Raw genomic sequence first — 20,689 nt, 5'->3', positions numbered from 1 at the left:
TTTAAAAAATGGACTTTAAAAAAAAAAACCCTAAATAAAATTATTATATTTTTTATACTCTATAATCTATACACTAAACCCAATACTTTATATGTCATAATATTACATTAAACCCCATATACTCTATATTTTTTAAGATATGATATAAAATATTAAGATTTATGCCATTTAGAGTTTTTAATTATTTTTTATATATAAATGTATTATGATTTAGGGTTTAAAGATAACTAAACGAAATTCCAAAAGAATCAAATGAAACCCCAAACTTTTTTTTTTCCAATTGCCCAAAGATCTCAAATCCTAATCGACCCTAAACTTTTTTTTTCTTTCTCTTTTTATCTTTTCTTTTCTTTTTTTTTTTTCTCTTTTTTTAATTTTTTTTTATTTTTCTTTCCTTTTATTTTTTTCTTCTTTCCTTCCTAATCCTGCTTCCACTTCTCCACGTGATGGCGTGAGCACCGAGCAGAACCTTTCTTCTTCCTTTTTCACTTTTTCTTCCTTTTTCTTTTTTTTCTTTGTCTTTCCTTTTTTTTTTTTTTTTTTTCTTTCCTTTTCTTTTTTTTTTCTTTCCCTCTTGGCTTCCATCCCGTGACCTTTCTTCAGTTCTTCAGTTCTTCCCTTCATTTATTCTCTCCCAGCCGCCGCGACTCACTCAGCATATGGTATAATATCAAACCTCTTTCTCTTCTCTCTCCTCATGTCCTCCCTCTCTAGCGCCACTCTCTCTCTCTCCCAAGTCCCTCCCCGATCTCCCTCTCTCCCTCCCCGATCTGATTTTCTCCCTCCCCGCTCTCTTCTCTCTTCTTTCTCCTTCCTCCCCAATTACGCAGTGGCTGAGTTTGTAACTGGCAAGGAGAAGACAGACATAAAAATGGTGGGTTTGTTGCTCGGAACGAAGTTTTGCCAAAGTTCGGCGAAATATTGACGAAAAATTCATGAACTAGTGTTAAAATTTTCATACCCTCAAAAAACGAAATTTAACTCCTTGATTATATGTAAAAAATGCATCCAAATTCATTAAGGCCTGTTTGGATTGGAGATTTGAATTTAGATTTAGATTTCAAATTCTTAGATTTCAAATTTTATTGTTTGGATAAAAAAAATGAAATATGAGGATTTCAATTTAAGAATTTTTAATTTTTATATATATTGCAATATATAATAAATATATATTGGCCGAAAGGGTCGCCGAAAAAGTTGGCCGAAGGGGTTGCTGGAAAATTTGGTAGGAGGTCGCCAGAAAATTTGGTTGAAGGGTCGCCGAAAAAATTGGTTGGAGGGGTTGCCAGAAAATTTGGCCGGAGGTCGCTAGAAAAGTTGGCCGGAGGAAGTCACCGAAAAAGTTGGTCGAAGGAGGTCGTTGAAAAGTTGGTCGGAGGAGTCGCTGGAAAGTTGGTCGGTGGTGGTTTCCGGAAAGTTGATCAGCGGTGGTTTGCTGAAAAGTTGCTGGCAATGATGGCCGGAGATGATGAGAGAGTGTGGTTAAATACCTAGTTTAAGAAGGTATTTGGAATCCATGAATTTGGACCTCTAAAATCCACCATAGATTTGGGCCAAATCCAAATTCATTCCTTAAATTGAATTCAAATATGAGAATTTGGATTTGAGGATTCCAAATTCAAATCCACCCCATGAAATCCAAGTTTTCAAACGGGCCTCAAAATCTTTTATTTAATAAAATCCATGACTTGTTTAGGAGACCTGAATTTTATTAGAATTCATTAAAATCTGAGTTGGGGACACTATGATTTATTTGTAATCTATTAAAATTTGAGTTGCGGACACCTAGATTTCATTGAATTTTTAAAATCTAATGAAATCTAAGTTGGGGACACCCAAAGGTCCCAACTTACTCCTAATTCCTAATTCCTTAATCCAACTTTTTATATTTTAAATTTTAGACGTGCAATGCTCCGATTCTTCTCTATGTGTTCTTTTTATGGCTGCTACGGTGCTACCATACTTGGGGCTTGCAGAGTTAAGACTAGTAACTCACATTCATTTTTGAAAAAGATATATTTTATTTTAAGTAATTAAACAAAACAAATGAGTAACCCAAATCGAGCCTTAAAGGCTTAAAGACAATTAAGACAACTCCTCTGGCCCAAAAAAAAAAAAAAAGACATTTAAGACAACTCGGTTATTTTGTGAAACAACTCAACAACTGTCAAGGTGGGAAATCCCATAGATTAAACCTGTCACAGTGGAAAAATGCTCATCCACAGTGCCTTGTGAAGAAGGTAATTACCATTTTGCGAGACACAAACACAATCTGTGGGTTAGGGCTTAATTAGGATCTGACCACTTTGCAAAAATGGAAGCCTAATCATTTCGCCCTCGTACAATCGGATTCCAAGTCTCAAAATTGACTGCACCCCAATTATTTTGGTATCCAAATTTCAATATTTCAATGCCAGCTCCCGCCGTGCCGTGCAATCAGAGCCATGACAGAGACGCTGTGCATTAGTCTCTGATTGACTGTCGTTTTGTCAAACGCAGAACACAAAGCCCAGAAACGACCCAGTTGAATATTTGAATCCACCGACCACCCACCCACCATAGCCATTCGCATTGGAAGAGAATTGAAATGATAATCAGAGGGAAAAGCGGGAAAGGGATTTGGGCCTCCAAGTTGAAGGCCAAGTTTGGGTTGTTCACCGTGTTTGTCTTATGCTGCTTCTTCTTCCTCGCCGGCTTCTTCGGCTCCTCTCTGCTATCCCAGGTATTTTTTCTGGTTTTTCTTTAATGGGTTTTGTTTTAAATTAAAAAAAGATTGGTGTTTTGAAAATTTGGTTTGTCGGCAGCATGTGATTGATGGTGGTAATAGGCCGAGAGCGAGACTGCTGGAATCAGAGTATACTTCGTTGCAGATTGGAGAGACGGGTGACGATTCTTTAACTTCCATTCCCTTTCAGGTTCTGTTGCTGTTGTTGTTTTTCTGTGACTGTTTGAACAGTTTGAGCAGTTTGATCAGTTTAGGTTTGTGTCGTTTTTGTGATATTAAAGAATGAATTTTTATGAGCTAACAAGAAATGGGCATAAACTGTGTAGGTCTTGAGCTGGTATCCACGAGCACTGTATTTTCCTAATTTTGCAACTGCGGAGCAATGTGAAAGTATAATTGATATTGCAAAACCGGGCCTTAAGCCTTCGACTTTGGCTCTACGAGAGGGAGAGACAGAGGACAACACCAAGGGAATACGAACAAGGTACAGAACTCGGCATTCGTGTTGAGCCAACCCTTTTCATGATTTGCTTTTACTTATGCAACAAAAGCTTGAAGACTGCCCTGTAAGCGTGATATTATGGTTGTAAATACAAGCTTACAATGATTGACACTTGATGAATATATAGAGATAAATAAATCTAGCGGGTCCAAATGTGAATTTGCTGCATATTAGTTTCTTAAGATGAGCGATTATAGATGCCACTAATCATGCGTACACTGTCTTTTCACGCAGTTCTGGCACGTTTCTTTCTGCTTCTGATGATAAATCTGGGACCTTGGATGTGATTGAGGAAAAGATTGCAAGGGCGACAATGATTCCCAGGACCCATGGAGAGGTACTGTTTACTGTAGAGTTTAGAGCTTATAATCACCTTCATCATCTCTCTCTCTCTCTCTCTCTCCCCCCCCCCCCCCCCCCCCCCCTCTATACAAAATCATAATGCCTTTTCATGTTTCATTGTAAGCAATGCTTGTGGAAGTTTTTCTTTTCTGTCTAAGTTGACAGCAAGATATATCGACTGTTGTTTGCAAAAGTTACTTTATTGCTTGAAATTATAGATGATTGTTCTACATGCACAAATGGGGGAGGAGGGGTGTTAGAAAATGATACTCCGTCAGTTTGTGGCAGCACTCAGCAGCTGTTTACGAACCAATTTTTTTCCTGGGAACTGGGAAGTTTACGTTTACATATCAGTTAATCGTATGCGTGCCATGTTATGTTTCAACATAATTCACAACCGTAAAATTTTTTGATGTTCTGTATCTCAACATGGTTGAGCAAAATTTTCTTTCTGGTAGCATTGACTAGATGGTTCACTACTATATTTAATGTGTAAATATCATATAGCTGCTTATTGTGATGTTTATGTCATATGTGCTAAGTAATGATGGGATACTTTGATGTGGTAATCATAGTGAAGATGTTTCTTGCATGCCAATGTGTTTCTGTTATGTGAAAGCTAATGAATTCGTTTTACTTTCTTTTATGAATAAATAATTAATACAGGTGACTGTATCAAACGATTCAAACCCCCATCCCCCCCCCCCAAAAAAAAAATAAATAAATAAAATCGTTAAAGCATTAGTGAAAGTCATTGTCTCTTTTGTTGAATTAGTTAACCTTTTATTTCAGGCCAATTTGTAAAATTGTCTGAGCTGAGGATATCATCATGTTTCAGGCATTCAACATCTTGCGCTATGAGATTGGGCAGAAGTATAATTCTCATTATGACGCATTCCACCCCGATCAATATGGTCCACAGACGAGCCAAAGGGTACAGCTTCAGCATGAGACATGGGTTTTCATTTGGTCATTATTTGTTTCCTAATCATAAATTTTGTGGTTGTGTATCACAGATACACTTGCACACCCATTCCCAAGAGTGCAAAAATTAGCAAAAAAAGCTAGGAGAAGATAGAACTCAATGTTTTATTTCCTACATTTGCACAACAAGATAAAAAAACTCATCTACTTGAGCGCCTTAATAATGTTACCAGTTCGAACAATTTCTGAAATTTTCTCTATGATTACATGTTCAAACCAAATTATATTTTACGAAAGCTAAGTTGCATCCAGGAATCGTCAATTGCATCTTCTATGATTAAACACTTAACAGTAGCCATTCACAAGTTGTAGATCTGAAAGAATTGCATGATGGTTTAAAGAATCCTTACATTGATCTTATTTAACATTGTGCAGGTTGCATCATTCTTGTTGTATTTAACTGATGTTCAAGAAGGCGGTGAAACCATGTTTCCATATGAGGTAAGATCAAGACCTCTTCTTTTCTTATTATAATTGCCATTTTGGTTTGTTCATTGGCTGTCATCCCGTGTTTTGATCTGCAGAATGGCTCAAACTTGGATGGAAACTATGATTTTCGGGAATGTACGGGCTTGAAAGTGAAGCCACGCAAAGGGGATGGACTTCTATTTTATTCATTGCTCCCAAATGGTACAATTGATCCGGTTAGTGTGGCTTCCCATTGTCATCGTTATCATTCTTACCCTTGGGTTCTGTTAACAGATTGGATGGAAATTGGATTTGGTACCTATTAGACACAAAATAAAAGTTTAGGTACTTAATTGCTTAATTGGGTTAAATAAAAATTCAAATATCACGTTGGGACACGGGTAAAAGTTTAGGTACCAAATTTGAAAAAAACCCAAGTTTTTAACTAAATTTTAGTTACTCCACCCATTATTGATACTGCATATGGCTGTTCTAGACATTCATCATTGAACAAGCGTAAGTGAAGACATGACTGTTTAATTCTAATTTCTTTATTGGCTGGATGCTTCTGCAGTTATCAATACATGGGAGCTGTCCTGTAGTCGAAGGGGAAAAATGGGTGGCTACAAAGTGGGTCAGAGATCAAATACAAGAGGAATATTTGTAGTTGTCAACATTGTGTAATGCTCAATTTTTTATCTTTACCTGAGCATTTACCACACAACCCCCGTCTTCCCCTTGGGGGGTCTTTTGGGTATGAGCCTTCCTTTTGTTTGGTCGGAGTTTTGAGAAATTTTCGTGGTGTTAGCTTGTCGTGTCACATCTGGCAATTCAATTAAATAAATGAAGAAAGTTGGTCAGATACTAGATATGTGAAATGCAGCTGAGAGCCTTTGCATGATGGTGCAAGCTGTAACCAGCACGCCTTACATTTTCAATTTATTTTAAAAGCCTCCAGGCCCTCCATCATTTGTTCAATAATTTTAACTTTAAGATTACCTTTCAACTTTTTTAAAGTCGATTTTGTATCCGCAACTGAACATCCAAACACTTCTATGCTTCTACTCAAGCAGATAATGAGAAGAGAACCAAAGATATATACAGTTTCTGACAGCGTTCAGACTTAGAAGCAAAATATGCCAAGCCATAGCCATCACTGAGGAATTGAATACTTTGCACATCTTGCAGTGTATGCTTGAATTCCTACAAATTATGAAAGGAACTTAACGTATCTTGGTGGATAATAAGGTGCAAGCAAAGCTTGCGTTGAGCTTATATGGGATTTGAGTCATAGATATGTCAATGGCTCAACAAACCAAATTCTTCACCACCTCTTACCATCTACTTCTCTGCAATTATTACAGTTTACTCTGTTCAAGTTTTTCTTGTTTCTTTTTTTATTTTTATTTTTGTTCCGTGTTCAAGTTTTTGTTCTTGTCCTCTCAACACCATATTTTTCAGGGAAAGCCCTTTTGCTTTTGCCTCTTGTTATTTCACAAACAACTAACGTGATGAGGAATAAGACTGAAAAGGAACATTGCCAAAGCGTTGAGTGAGTTCTTCACTCACTCAAGACATCTCAGCTCAGGTGAGCAACTGAGCATCTCTTGAGTTTCAGTATCTCAGTATCTTAAGGGTATTGTGGTCATCTCAGGCTAAGTTTTGGTTAAAATGTTGAGTTCTATAAAGAGATGGTTAATTTTCTTTACTTGATTGGGGTTTGGGTCATTTTCCAAAAAGAACTCCCGAGTAAGGTGAAAGTGAAACTACTCAACGGGTTTGAAATTCCTTTTTTTTTTTTTTTTTTAAAGTTTTATTATGTTTTTAAAACACACTCCAAAAATTCTTAAAATACTCTTATTATACAACACAACCCAGCACACCCCCACCACCCCGACCTTGACCCTGCTGCCGGCCGTCCAACCTCCACTACTATTGTCAGCGACCGGCCGGCCTCCCTTCCCCTTCTCTCTCCTTCCCTCTCTCTCTCTCTCTCTCTCTCTCTCTCTCTCTCTCTCTCTCCGGAGAGATAGAGGCGAGAGATAGAGGAAAGGAGAGAGAGGCCGGAGATCCACCTTGGGGTTCTGTTTTTTAGGTTAAATTTGTAATTTCAAAATTCGAAGGGAGAGTGTGCATGTAAAGAGAGAAAATTGGGTGTGCATATATAGCAGCAGTCATTCGAAAACTCAAGATTATCTTCACAATCAACGCATATGTAATCAGGAAAATGCTAAACATTCAAAGTACCAACGGAACATAATTTACAGGATTACCGATATTCACCAATCCAATATTCAAAGCAACTCTGGGTTTTCCCGTGCAACAAGAGCAAAAGTACAATGTTGCCAAACTATACTCCTCATTAAGATACTGAAGTGCAAAAATTACAAGCCAAACTAAAAAAATAAAAAATAAAAAAATCTTCAAAATGTGAATCACGGAGACTTGCAGTTTTTGTCTACTGCCTATGTTGTCTAATCCCTAAGCTGCAAAAAGTAGTTGTGTACACAGGGCTGATAGTAAACATGCAAGCCCCTTCTCCTGACTAACCAGCATATATGCCCAGAAACCTTAAAGAGGGTGGCAACTCGAATTGAACTCAGTGACAAGGAACCGATAACTGATTTCCGCCTTGCACAGTCATTCAGTTGATTCCTATGGAATATACAAGACCATATCAAACTAATTTTTGCACTTCTCAAAACAACATAATCTTGGTTTTCTCAATATTTATGTTCCCCATACTTGAATAGTGGCATACCTCAGCTGGAATTCAGGGGTACATAATTTCTTTTCTAAATCGGCTCATTTTTGTTAGCCAGTGATTGATCAATGATGTCCAGGATTCACCAACTCGGTCAATATGCTTGCTGTTGATTAGGTATCAAATCATAGTTTATGCCAGTTATGATATGGTTGCTTCCCCCACCGCTTCAAGAGATGCATGCAGCCAGCTGCTGTGAATAGCCCAAGGGCAGAAAATGCTATGATTGTTGAATTCCCAATGTTATGGTAGTATTTTCCCTGCATCAATACCATGGTAGCAACAAAAGTCAGTGGAAAAAAAATAATAAATAAATCTCCATGGTGGAATCTGCCAGTCAAATAATAACATTTTTGTTATAATGGCTGGTCTCCACCATTGGTGGCCCACATCAATCCACTAGGCAGGGAGATGCTTAATGATATGTTTTCCATGTTTAAGTGAACCTAAGGAGAAACACTCACTTGCACCAGAAAAAGCAGAATTGCTGCATTTGCAGGGGCATGAGAAAGGCTTATCATCCCTCCACGCAGTGCATTAGGCACATACCTGTGAACACCAAGTACAAGCAGGACAATCAAATTAAAATCCACGCAATAAAAGTAGAACCTGAAAATTGAGAGAAGAGACATCAGCTGATAGAAAGAAAGAACACTTGTTTAATTTACATGGTCCTCAATCTGGCAAGTGAAGGCAAAATCATGCCAAGGATGGCATGAAATATGCAAAATAGTGTCACTAGAAATCCAATTTCCTGCACACCAAAAATTAATAGTTTAAATTTCTGAACAGCAATCATCAAACAGAACTGATAATTCTACTTGTCATATTTCCAAAGACATAAGACATCTGTATCTTTACCTGATAATCATAAGCTACTATGGACAATACAAGCCCCAGTATACTGAATGTATATACTAGGCAATCCTCAGTTCTAAAGGATGATAGTCCACTATTGAGCCATGGAAATACTGTGCTTCCTAGCATTCTTGAGCCCAGCAAGCATGGGTATATCAACCCTAGGTGCACTTCTCGTCCATCAGCCTAAATTCATGTCTTCATTAAAAATTAACACAAGATAATGAAACTATCAACAGATATCTAAATAACTTCAAATCACTCTTTTAAATAGTCTCAGGCAGAAGAAAGAATTTCTTTGTTCACCAGATTGATGGTCTCGACCAACTCTTAAATTTCATTGGTTCAATCTATGGTCTACAATAAAAAGAATCTCATAAACATAAAGTTTAAGGTCGTTCAAATATTAATCATGGTAACTTTCACTTCTACTAAGAATTTTGCTTTAAACTATAGATACCCATACCACTAGTGTTGGGGCCCACAGTATCCAGAAGACTGCTATGGAGAAGTGTACGCAAGCTTGTGCCCATGCCAAAAGCCATATTCTTTTATCTGCCAATCATATAAAATTACAACAGTAAGAACAAAATTTAATAATTTATAGCTAAGCTCATACCTAGAGTAGTTCACACCATGGTTTGTGAAAGCAGTATGCATAAGAGCAGCCTAATCGTCATATACTAGCACAACATGTTCATATAATCAATCCTCTGAACTGCAAATAGTAAGTTGCTGGAGCAGTGAAAATTAATAAGCAAGATTTCCAAATAAAAATTGTGAAACTGCTCTACAGGTACTCATCTCATTAAAGGAAAGGTGACATAAGTGATCTAACTATTCAAGAAGGCTATAGGTACAGTGAGAAATGGTTGTCCTGGATCAGGGGATTGGGGACCTGTTGATCATAGTGGGGCAAACTTGAGTATCAAAGGAGGCAAATGATAAAAAGGAAAGAGATAAAGTGCAAAGCAAATAAGAGGTTGATCCTCAAGAATAATATTTTGCACAACGATTGCCCTTGGCATCTAACTTTGATGGAATTGACATGCTTCACCATTTGTCCACTACAGCATCACTCAAGCTCATTTAATAAATGATTAATTTACATACTATAAGTATTCAAGCAGTATAATTTGTTTAAGCAAACGAAAAAGGAAGGCAAGATCAAAGTTATAAACAGAATGCAACTCTTACCACCAAAAATATATGCATGGAAAGATGCCCGATACTCTTTAAGAGCTACTTTTTGTGGGGTTTCTGTCCATCCTCTGATGAGACAAACTAAGCCAATTATTGCCAAGAAGATAGCTGCAGTGGAATGAGACACCATATTCTTCTCCACATTATTATCAATGAGCCAATTTGAAAACACCTGGCTTCCGATAAGAGATGCGGACTCAAATAAACTCATTAACCAAAATGTCTCACTCAACATATCTTGCCGGTGCCCTTGCTGCAAACATAATTTTTTTAAAAAAATTATCAATATAATCACCGAAGCTAGTCCAACACATGAACATTATGCATCCTTATATTGCTTGTGTGGAAACAATCAGGGTGTGCTAAAGAAAGCCTACAATGAATAACTTCCATTTCTAGACTAATTGATCTTCCTGCAATGCAAACCAAATCTGAAATATGACATCTCTCAACAACCTCTTCGTGTTGAAGTACCATCCACGCCTCGAAACTGAACGAAAATATTGAAGCAGTGAGAGCCAAAGAAATACTGGCCACCAAAACACTCGGATGAGCAATAATTCTCTTCCACAAGCCAACAAAGAGGTGTACAATGCAAAAGATGAAACAAACTTTCTTTGGGCCTCTACACAAATTATGAAAAAAAAAAAAAAAAGGAAATCAATTAGGGTTTAACAATAAGTGTTTGAATAAAGAACAACAAACAAGCGTGGAATTTTCGACATGATAGCGCTTACATTAAGTCGGAAAGTATCCCTAAGAAAGAACCAACAAAGAGAGAAGCTGCAAATCCGACACAGAGAGAAAGCACCATTTGCTCTTTGCTTAAGCCGTAGTAAGCCAACTCAAACTCACCAAATACAGACCACAGTCCTTCCATCACTGAAAGCATAAAGTCATAAAAATCCAATTAGTGATTAAAAGCTGACTAAATTAAGATTAAAATGCGCCTTTTCTGTTTGGTTGCTGAGAAAATGTGAGAAAAAATTATAAAACTGCAGCTGTTCTAATTCACTTGAGACTTGTAAATACGAAAAATTGAGTATATTCCGTTTTAATTCTTTCTTCCACAATTTCTCGGCAACCAAACGGAGCCTGAAAGATCTGGAAGGAAATAAGAAACGACGTCGTTTAAGGAGTTGGTGAGTACGGACCTGAAGCAAGAGAATAGAGTATGAGGAAGTTCCTCTGGAAGCGAAGAGAGGAGGTGGTGGGGGAGATTCCATGGTCGAAGAGAGTCGGAGCTTTGGTTGAGCAGCTGTACTTGTTCGAAGCATAAGGGAAAACGACGATGGAGAAGAGAGAGGCGAAGAAGATGAATACGTATACAGCAGGATTGGGTTCCCAAACAGAGCTCTCGATCACCACCCCCATTGATTCTTCGATTTTGGTGGAATCGAAATTGTAGCGTTCGAAGTTTGGATCTCAGAGAAAATGAAGAAGATCGAGATCGTATTCTTCGTGAGGCATTGGGTGCAGAGGTTTCATGGGCACCACTTCGGGTTCGGACTTGAGATCTCAATCTCAGGCTCTCAGCTCTGCCCGTAACTCCTCATCCAACTCGTAAGCCTGTAGTAACACACTGTACCCGGACACCGTAAACGGCGACGTTTCGGTTTCCATTTCAACTAAAAGTAACTGCCGTGAATCGCGCGTTTTTGTTATCAATATAAACTCTCAAGTAAAGCAGTGCTTAAATCCACCCACGAGTATTTGGTGATTAAAATTCAAAAATAGTGTTGAGTAATTTAATTAAACAGCCCCTTTTAATACCCTTTAAGCTTTTTCGACCTCGTCTCTCAAAAATTTACTTTACTGGCTCTTTTGTATTTTTTATGACCAAAATACCCCTCTATATATATACTTTAGAGCAAAATACACCGTTGGTCCACTTATTATAGTGGATTTCTCAAGTTGGTCCACGAATTAATTTTCGTCTCAAGTTAGTCCACTTTCTTTGCACCATTATCCAAGTTGGTCATTTCTGTCAATTTTTAGTTAAATGCTGTTAAAATTCAGCCTGTGCAGAGCATGTGCCATTTTTTTTTAGGGCAAATGAGTTTTTTCCACCCCAAGCCCACACCCAACTGATCCCAACCTTTCTTTCTTCTTCTTTTCTCCCTCTTCTTTTTTTCTTTTTCTGCAACACACGCCTTAAACCACCATCTCCTCCGCAGCTCGTGCCGGTGTGTGCGACACCGTCCGGAGGTGATTGTCGACGAAACTACCACCACCAGTCTCGCCTATCTCCCCTCTTCCTCCCCTGTGAGTAGAACACCCAGAAAAGCAGTGTAACGGAAAACCCAGCCCGAGAAACGATCGGCCCCTATCGCCGTTGACCCATTTTCCTGGAGAAATTGAGACCGGCCACCACCCTAGTCATCTTCTCCTCATTGTTCTGAGCAAGAGGGTGGTCTTGGATCATTCATCGGATCACCAAGCACGGCCAATCAACGCCGAGAAGCCGCAACGGCTCCTGTGGCTTTACCGGCCAATTCCGGCGGCCAATTGGGTTGACCCAGGTATCAAATTTGATTCTCTCTTCGTGTTCTTGCTATTGGTATCTTTGTTTTGGGCCAATTCTTGTGAAATTTGAAAACCAGTTTAGGGAACCCACAACCACCGCGGGCTCCGCCGCGGTTGGTGGTTGGGTTAGGCTCCCCTCACCCGAATTTGGTCCCTTGGTTATCAATTGTTTCTTGTGAGTTGAATTGGGACTGAAATTATTCAAAATTTATGTGTTTTCAGGTGTTTCTGCCGCTGCCACCACCGGCGCCGCCACCCAGGTGTCGGGTTGGTGGTGGATTCCATCTATCTTGGTCCGGTTGGGTCTTAGAAGACATCTTCCAGGTTGAATTGTGTTTTTGGGTGAGTTTTTGTGAAGTTTTAGTGGCGGGCTGCGGAGGAGAGAGTTGGAGAGAGGGAGTGAGGGAGTCGGGGGAAAGAGATGGTGGTTTGGGGTGGGGGTTGCTCGGGTGGGTGAGGGAAGGAAGAAATTTTGTTTTTGACGAAAAGAAAAAAAAATTTTGTTTAGATGGTGGTTTGGGGCGTGTGTTGCAGAAGAAGAAAGAAAGAAGAAGAATAAAAGAAGAAGAAATAAGGGTTCAGATTAGTTAGGTGTGGGCTTGGGGTACATGGAAAAGACTCATTTGCCCTTAAAAAATGGCACATGCTGAATTTTAACAGCATTTAACTAAAATTGACGGAAATGACCAACTTGGGTAACAGTGCAAAGAAAGTGAACCAACTTGAGACGAAAATTAATTCGTGGACCAACTTGAGAAATCTACTATAATAAGTGGACCAATAGTGCATTTTGCTCTATACTTTATAAACCGAAAATTCTACCGGTAAAAAGGTTCACATCTCCCTCCCTCCCTCCCTCCCTCCCTCCCTTCCTCATCTAATCAAAGACTGCAGTAATTCGCACTTGGGTTTCCAAATGAAATTTGACTGCAAAAATTGACAGAAAAAAAAAGTGTTAGATATGATTTATGAAGCTAACCCAAATGAAAACTCATAGCTTGCATCCGAAACCCATAATTTTCATCTGGGTTTAATCGCGCCGCCCACTTCTTCCTACATCCTCTCTTTTCCTTAGTTGTTTAATCACTATCACTACTTTCTTTCTTATCTTTCTTTTTATTCTTTATTCCTGCGCCACTTTCTCTTCTTTTCTTTTTCTTTCATTTCTTTCTTCTTTTCAATTCACTTGCTGCACCTCTCCAATTTCTTTTTTCTAATAAAAATTATGAGAGGTTTATTGTAATTACTATATATATATTTATATCAATAATTGCAAATTGTTTGTCTCTTACAAAGAATCTCCTAGTTATTACATCAATCTGCAAGTGGCGAACATATCCACCCTCAAGTGCCCTAGATCTGAACTTAACGGAGAAGAAGAAAAATATGCAAAAATTGTAGATGTGAAATTTTCAGTAGACAATATGAAATTTTTGGTCGACATAAGAAAAGAAGAAGATTGTCGACCGAAAATTTCACATCTGCAATTTTTGCATCTTTTTTAATCTAAATCTGATTTTGAGATACATTGAATACATTACTTTGTGATAATTTCAACGATAATCAAATGAGATCAAATTACACAATTATTTCTTCCTCTTATTCTTTACCCAACCCCATCCACAAAATAAAGAAAATATTAAAACAAAAAAATTCACCAAAGCAATGGAGGTGGGTTTTGGTCTAATCAGATCTGGTACCATTATTAGCAGAGAGGGCTGGTTGGCTAAAGAATAGAATGAGAATGTTGAATATTCAAAGAACATAGATCTGGCCATGGATATATGGCATTCGGATTCATGGATCTGGTATGCCATTATTTTTGTTCTCAAGATCTTGTATGCAAAAATAATGTTGAACAAAAATAATGGTTGAATTCATGGATCCGGTACAAAAAACTAATGTTGAATACGGATTATGAGAACAAAAATCCAAAAAGTAATGCATGAATGACTTTGGAAAATAAAAAAGTAATGCTAGACAGACCCAGATCTTAGATGGGGGCAGGGCTAGCTAAGGGAGGGAGAAAAAAAAAAAAAACTACAGTCACAAAATTTGGGTTTTTATATAAAGGTGTTATGGACATTACACACAAAAAAGAGTTAGAAAAATAAGTTTTTGAGAGAGGGGGTTTAAAAAAACTTAAAATATATTAAAAAGAGCTATTTAATTAAATTACCCAATAGTATTCGAGGTCATTTAAAAAAAAGAAAGAAAATAAATAGAGTGAGGTTTAACACTACTTTTTGAACTAATTACATATACTTTACCCTTGATAATTTATGTTTTTAAATTATATTTTTCTTTTAGCCAATTGTTAGAGGGTTTTGCACACTTGAATTTATATTTTTAAATTTTGAACTAATTACATATACATCACCGAAACCATGATATGTTTGACACTTTTTCTCCTATTTTTTTTTTTATACGTTACCCTTCAAACTCAATTCCGTTACACTTTACCCCAAAATCAACCTTAAAAAATCAATTTCTCCATTAGTTTTGCACACATGGTACCACCACGTTGGCATCACACCTTCTGCCTGATCTCATTTTCATCTTCTCATTTTTTTAATTTAATTGATGATTAACACGAAAATGCCCTCATACAGAATTCCATGTGAGTAAAACTAATGGAGAGATTGATTTTTTAACGATTTTGGGATAAACTGTTTAACTGAATTAAGTTTGAAGGGAAAAGTGTCAAAAAGTTTAGTTTGAGAAAGAAAATGTTGAATATGGTATAGTTTGGAGGTTGAATATGGTATGGTTTGGAAGTGGTATATGTTTTTTTTTTTTTTCAATTTTTAAATTTTTTTAATAATTAGAGGCTCACTCACCTATGCCTATTTGAGTGCATATCATCCATAGAACCCATTTTAGGAATTTTTGTCCAAAGCTCAAATTCGCATGAACCGCCTTTCATACACAATTCAATCATCGTTAAAGTTCATTGACTTCATTCAAGGGAAAAGAAAAGTGTGATAATTGTTCACGAGACTTATCAAATGAGAGTAAACTCTTTTAAAAGAAAGGCTTATCTACACATTTATCCCCCCTAAAACTATAGTTTCATCTCACTTCACCCCTTTAAAATTTATTGTCTCAATTTATCTTTGTAAGTTTCCCTTGTGTCTCACATAACCCGAAACCATTAATCCATTGTTTGAATTGCTGACATGACATCTACGTAGCAGAGGGTAAATTGTCAATGAAATAGACGGACTTGACAGTTTCGAGTTATGTGAGACACAAGAGAAACCTACAGGGGTAAATTGAGACAATAAATTTTAAGAAGGTAAAGTGAAACTAAACTATAGTTTCATGAGGTCAATGTGCAAATTTAACCTAATAAAAATGGGTTCAATACTTTGACTCTCAATTTGAAGTTTTTTATATTCACTTACATTATTAAAGGTTGGATAATGTAAATCAAAGATACAAAATAACCATTTGTAATACAGAAATTAGATTAAAAGTCAAGTGAAACATTGCTTTTAAATCGGATCACACATGGAGAAAACGTAGAAAGTCTTGTTATAATGAAGGTGTATGAAGAATTACATATAACGCATCATTTGATTTTGAATATATCTTTTGTTTTAATGAAGAATATGTAATGTCTCAGTATCCATGGAATATAATTCAATTCAATTGATAGTCACATGTGTCCTAGTCTGCCAAATGTTAACTCTTTGATAAGGCCAACCTAACATGAAATGCAGTTTCAATCATTTCAAGCTCAATGAAAGGAACCTGTGTCTTTTGGCTTGGTTAGTTGTACAATACCCATCTATTTTGTTGAGGTGTAACATTACCAATTTTCTTCTCAGTTCTCACATGTAGGAAACAAAAGGGGTTGGTGTAGAGAGAGAGAGAGAGAGAGAGAGAGAGAGAGAGAGAGAGAGAGAGAGAGATTTCCACCACTTACGTACTCAAAGAACCAAGGGATGAGTGGGATACAATCTAATACCATAAAAACATGGCTAAATCTTTATTATAAAAGACAATGCAATATGTACTGGTCACAATGAGACTGAATGTGTCCAATTCTTCAAGTGAACTCCTGGGTCTTGGCAGCCTCTGTTGTCTGGAAGATGCCTACCCTTGGTGACGAACAATTAGCATAAACCTGGATTTGAAACAAAACGAAGATGCTGAAAGCAACATTATAGTAAGTTTTTAAGTATGCGAAGACAACTCCATAAGAATTCCAATTTGTATCTAAATAAAGCATTATGTATAGGAGGAGGCTGGAGCTAACTAGCTTAGTTGGTTGGTAAATCCCTTGGATTGTATCCAGGGAGGGCTTCGTCCGGATTGGGGTATTTATGAGATGGGAGAGAGTTACCTCCCGGCTCCCGTTGTATAATTGGGTCACCACTGGACCATTAAATAAGAAAAAAAAAAAAAAAGAATTATGTATGATGACATGAGGAAAATTTGTCAGCTTGTAACTTCTTAAATTTGATGAACCAAAAACGATGAACCAACAACCAAAACATTAATCATAATCAGATAAATAAACTGACTCATGGTGATATCAATAATACTTATATCTGGGTCACCAAATTACTTCATGAGGAAGAAAAGAAAAAAAGGTGTTCCTGCTGGCCATATGCAGCAGAAAACAATTATGACCACAATAGAAATATATGAATTAGTATACAAAGAAATAGGCTGAGGTGCAATCTGCTTTACAGATCAAAAGTGACTTCTTCTCAATACATATAGAAACTCAGAGGGAATATAAGGGAGTTTTACCGATAATATTTGACAAAAAACTATGTTCAACTTCAGCAGGGAAAAAAAGGACAAGATTGCATAACTAGAATCACTGAACCATCTATTAATTCAATGCCATGAATGAAAATTCAGTATAATTGTATGCTGCAGGCAATTTTGAGCCAATAAATATAGAAGGTAATTTGCATGCACAAAAAACTTCATTTCAATGCTTATGCTGGAAATAATGGCATTTGTGTTGTTTATAATTTTGCGAAACACAGAAAAATCAGATACGGAAGGAAAAATCACAATCATGTCAACAAAAATTTTCCAGGTACCATTCTTTAAAACAGAATATAAGAAAATTTAAGCTAATACTAACTGCATGGATACCTTGCTCATCTAAACCTTTAACACGGGCTTTAGTTCAACTTTTCTGCAAAGTCAGCAAAGATTAATACAATCAATAAAAAATATTTATAAAAAGAAAAACAAGGAAAATTTGCAAACCTGAAAGTGATTAACATTGGTCAATAAAGAAGGAGATATTGAACACCTTTCACCTGAAAATTCTGAGTTGTTTTGCACCAAGGTCTTCACATCTGAAGCTACCTTCTCAAACACTTGGGCATCTGAAAAATTCTGCTCCAATGAAATAGGAAAAGAATATTAATCCAAAATTGCTCATCTGTAAAAACAACTGAATCAAGCACTAGAACTAATGCTTCAGTAAAATGCTTACACCATGAACATCCTGTATCCACCCAGGAACACTTTCTGAAAGAAGTGTGATATACTGCTCCATCGCTACCTCTGCACTCATGTTCCCAAGCTGTTGCCAAGCATTCCTTGCACAATGTAACCAGTTTCGCTATCAAATCAGTGAAGCAGCACAATTCACTCTTTATCATTATAGCCATGAAACTACATTCTGGAATTGAAAGCTTAATGTGATACCATTCAACCCAATTTCTATGTGTTAAGACTTAAGAGTGCTAAAGGTTTATGTACCTTAAGCCTAAACATACTCTGCATACAACAATAAACGAACCAAGTAAACAGTCTTAAATCAAATATGATAGGTGCCAAAGTATTACAATTAGTGAACATATAGAGCTCGACTTAGAGAAATCAATAAGCATAAGATCATAATCAAATTAGATAGCACCCCGAAAAAGAGAGAAGTTAAAAGCTACCATTTTGCTCGTGCAGAGACCTTGAATGCCATAGGCTGGGGTTCCAAGCAAGGCCCTCGGGTAGCAATCTTGTGAAGCCCATCTAACCTCATCTTCACATCACTGCCAAGACTTGAAACTCTATCAGCATTGCTCTTAGACCCAACAAACACCACTGCAGCACCAAAAAGCCTTTCCAATTCAGTTCTTTCAATTCCCTCCCAATCATCCTCCTCACCAAGAAAGCCAACCTTCTCTACACCATCCACTACATTCTCTTTTGCTCCATCAGTTTCATCATTGCCATCACACTCAGACTCCTTGATCTCTTTGCTTTCAGAAATTCCCACTTCGTTTTCTTCCAAATCTACCACAATTTCGTCATATTCATGCCTCTCAGAACTTCCATCAACCACGTTCTCTACACACCCCCATATACCACCATGCCCACTAGAGCTTTCTTCATCAACACACTTCTCTGGCATACAAACTCCGCAATATTCATGCCTCTCAGAACTTCCATCAACCACGTTCTCTTCACACCCCCATATACCACCATACCCACTAGAGCTTTCTTCCTCAACACGCCTCTCTTGCAAATTAACAACCCCAACTTCTGTGGAAACTTCATTTTTATCAGTCTCCGAACCCTCATGAATATTTGGCGACCCACAACTTTCACCCACAAAATCTTGAACAACGAAACTTCCCTCTATCGGTTCACACACAAATGCATCAACTTCCACAACTTTCTCAACAAACCCACTTCGAATCTCACTTTGCCAGTCAAGAACTTCTAACTCAGCTTGCGAATTACGCTTATAAAGAACCGCTTTCTTGCCCACATGGCCCTTGACATCCCTGCTCGAAGAAAGAAGCAAAGGGAGAACGAAAGAAAGCAAGAAAGGGAGCAAGAGAGAAACAAAAATTGTTAACATGAATTCCAGAACAAGCTCCATGGCTTTGCAGAGACCCAGAGAATAGCAGAGCTTGTTTCCGATGAAGACGATGTGAGAGAGACCGAGAGAAAGCAATAAGGATTTTGCAGTGCAGAGCAAGGTATATTCTACAATATTTCTTCTGCTGCTACAGTTATATGTCGGTCCCATATAAAGTGAGGTGTTTTTCTTTGGTTCGAGTATAGCGAGGTGGTGAAAAGGACTCCTACCCTAGAAGCGCTAAACTTTTGGAATATTAATTTAAGATTACGAATTTACTTAAATTATAAAGTAAATGATTATAAAGTCCAATTTTGAACTCTCACTACTTTTAAGATTCAGGTCCTTTTTTTATTTGTGAAAGAGGTCTAGTTTATACCAAACCGGTCCTTTTTTCCTTCTCCGTTTCTTTCTCCGTCTATCTCCAACTTCTTCTGTCATTTCTTTTATTTCAAAGTCAGCATTATTCTCTCTCTTCACCATCACTCACTCACTCACTCACTCACTCACACACACACACACTCTCTCTCTCTCTCTCTCTCTCTCTCTCTCTCTCTCTCTCTCTCTCCTCGATGTATCGTCATTCGGCCATGGATTGCAGCGAGACCAACCTCCCCGTGCTCGCCTCTTCCTCCTCTTCCTTCCCATGGCCTTCGATCGTCCATCTAGTCACCGACGGTGACAAAACGACGCGAAACCTGAGAGTCAACTTCGGTGGAGATCTGCTTCTTCCGGCCACCACGAGGCACGGAACCAGTCGGGTTTTGTTCTTCTCGTCGTTCTGAACAAGACAATACCCTCCGATCGCCCATCCACCCAGCCATAGCGGCGAATCAACGACCAAGGAGGTTTGTTGTATTTGATGCAGCGGCTCTGGAAAGTTGGCTTCGAGTATTCTCGGCGGAGGATTCGACTCGGCCACATTGAAAACGCCTCTTCAAGTGCCTGGTACTAGTTGCTTGTAGTCACTAAACCTCTTGGCTCTTATTGCAATTTTAAATATCTGTATATTGCAATACAATTTTGAATTCTCACTGTACATTACAGCTATAGGTCTAGTGACACTGCTGTGGCAATGTGATGCGATACTTGGTGGCTATGCACCTCATTGTCGGAGCTCATTGTTGAACAATTGTTGTTTTCTGACAGTTATTTGTGGGCACCGATTTGGAGGGCGTTGGGGTTTTCATGGGATAAATGGCCTTCTGATCTCACCAAGTTGCTAAATCATACTTTATGTGTGGTGTATTTTACAGGGAAACAGGCATACAAATGTGTTAACGCCAGAGCTTGTGTCATCGCTGAAGCAAGTGAATGAGCGGGTTGTATAGATCAGTCTCACCAATTCCATATACTGGAATGCGCATACTTTTGCACTCACTGAATCAGGGAAGCTATATGCATTTGAGGCTGGAGACAAAGGGCAGCTGGGCATTGAGCTTGTTGCCAACCAGACTGAAAGGGGAAACCCATAGCAGGTTGACATTGATCTCAGATAGGTCATCAATATTAATAGTTTTCCCTGCGACGCCATAC

The 20,689-nt window shown here is 37.9% G+C and overlaps 3 protein-coding genes across 9 annotated transcripts; 1 reads left to right on the top strand and 2 right to left on the bottom strand.

Moving 5' to 3' along the window:
* The first annotated feature begins 2,091 nt into the window (after positions 1-2,091).
* Positions 2,092-6,036, top strand: LOC147284342 (putative prolyl 4-hydroxylase 9). Of its 3 annotated transcripts, none has more exons than XM_086243933.1 (8): positions 2,547-2,722; positions 2,805-2,915; positions 3,052-3,209; positions 3,462-3,564; positions 4,408-4,503; positions 4,929-4,994; positions 5,078-5,197; positions 5,536-6,032. In XM_086243933.1, the coding sequence occupies exons 1-8, from the start codon at positions 2,588-2,590 to the stop codon at positions 5,626-5,628; spliced, it is 882 nt and encodes a 293-aa protein (XP_086100059.1). In that variant the 5' UTR covers positions 2,547-2,587; the 3' UTR covers positions 5,629-6,032. The 3 variants fall into 3 exon arrangements, with proteins under 3 accessions (XP_086100056.1, XP_086100059.1, XP_086100058.1); XM_086243932.1 differs by having other exon boundaries at positions 2,582-2,722; positions 2,805-2,883; positions 5,536-6,034; XM_086243930.1 differs by lacking the exon at positions 4,408-4,503 and having other exon boundaries at positions 2,092-2,722; positions 5,536-6,036.
* A 1,153-nt stretch (positions 6,037-7,189) lies between these two features.
* On the bottom strand, positions 7,190-11,389 carry LOC147284341 (Major facilitator superfamily protein). Of its 4 annotated transcripts, none has more exons than XR_015122323.1 (10): positions 10,941-11,387; positions 10,524-10,668; positions 10,243-10,411; positions 9,781-10,039; positions 9,050-9,138; positions 8,587-8,769; positions 8,394-8,479; positions 8,190-8,274; positions 7,707-7,985; positions 7,190-7,616 (listed from the first exon to the last, which is right to left on the bottom strand). XR_015122323.1 is itself a non-coding variant. In XM_086244097.1 (9 exons), exons 1-9 carry the CDS (start codon positions 11,158-11,160, stop codon positions 7,851-7,853), a joined length of 1,371 nt encoding a protein of 456 aa, XP_086100223.1. In that variant the 5' UTR covers positions 11,161-11,387; the 3' UTR covers positions 7,190-7,850. The 4 variants fall into 4 exon arrangements, 1 of the variants encoding a protein (XP_086100223.1); XR_015122322.1 differs by having other exon boundaries at positions 7,723-7,985; XM_086244097.1 differs by having other exon boundaries at positions 7,190-7,985.
* Positions 11,390-16,221: 4,832 nt separating this feature from the next.
* Positions 16,222-19,255, bottom strand: LOC147284340 (uncharacterized). Of its 2 annotated transcripts, none has more exons than XM_086244925.1 (5): positions 18,237-19,255; positions 17,783-17,888; positions 17,597-17,682; positions 17,434-17,476; positions 16,222-16,444 (listed from the first exon to the last, which is right to left on the bottom strand). In XM_086244925.1, the coding sequence occupies exons 1-4, from the start codon at positions 19,172-19,174 to the stop codon at positions 17,443-17,445; spliced, it is 1,164 nt and encodes a 387-aa protein (XP_086101051.1). In that variant the 5' UTR covers positions 19,175-19,255; the 3' UTR covers positions 16,222-16,444; positions 17,434-17,442. The 2 variants fall into 2 exon arrangements, with proteins under 2 accessions (XP_086101051.1, XP_086101052.1); XM_086244926.1 differs by having other exon boundaries at positions 17,604-17,682.
* Between the last annotated feature and the right edge of the window lie 1,434 nt (positions 19,256-20,689).

Source organism: Dryas octopetala, chromosome 5, assembly GCF_963921425.1.
Source record: "Dryas octopetala chromosome 5, drDryOcto1.1, whole genome shotgun sequence".
In the NCBI taxonomy this organism is placed as follows: domain Eukaryota; kingdom Viridiplantae; phylum Streptophyta; class Magnoliopsida; order Rosales; family Rosaceae; genus Dryas; species Dryas octopetala.
Note: the sequence above shows the minus strand (reverse complement) of the source record. Positions and strands in the feature narration are given on the sequence as shown.

Coding starts and splice junctions, on each gene's coding strand:
- LOC147284342 (XM_086243933.1), top strand. CDS start 2,588: ATGATAATCAGAGGGAAAAGCGGGAAAGGGATTTGGGCCTCCAAGTTG. Junction 3,565..4,407: donor TTCCCAGGACCCATGGAGAG/GTACTGTTTACT, acceptor ATCATGTTTCAG/GCATTCAACATCTTGCGCTA. Junction 4,504..4,928: donor GTCCACAGACGAGCCAAAGG/GTACAGCTTCAG, acceptor AACATTGTGCAG/GTTGCATCATTCTTGTTGTA.
- LOC147284341 (XM_086244097.1), bottom strand. CDS start 11,160: ATGGGGGTGGTGATCGAGAGCTCTGTTTGGGAACCCAATCCTGCTGTA. Junction 10,669..10,940: donor ACTCTATTCTCTTGCTTCAG/GTCCGTACTCAC, acceptor TTATGCTTTCAG/TGATGGAAGGACTGTGGTCT. Junction 8,480..8,586: donor TAGTAGCTTATGATTATCAG/GTAAAGATACAG, acceptor TTTGGTGTGCAG/GAAATTGGATTTCTAGTGAC.
- LOC147284340 (XM_086244925.1), bottom strand. CDS start 19,174: ATGGAGCTTGTTCTGGAATTCATGTTAACAATTTTTGTTTCTCTCTTG. Junction 17,889..18,236: donor GTCTCTGCACGAGCAAAATG/GTAGCTTTTAAC, acceptor ACATTGTGCAAG/GAATGCTTGGCAACAGCTTG. Junction 17,683..17,782: donor GGATACAGGATGTTCATGGT/GTAAGCATTTTA, acceptor TCATTGGAGCAG/AATTTTTCAGATGCCCAAGT.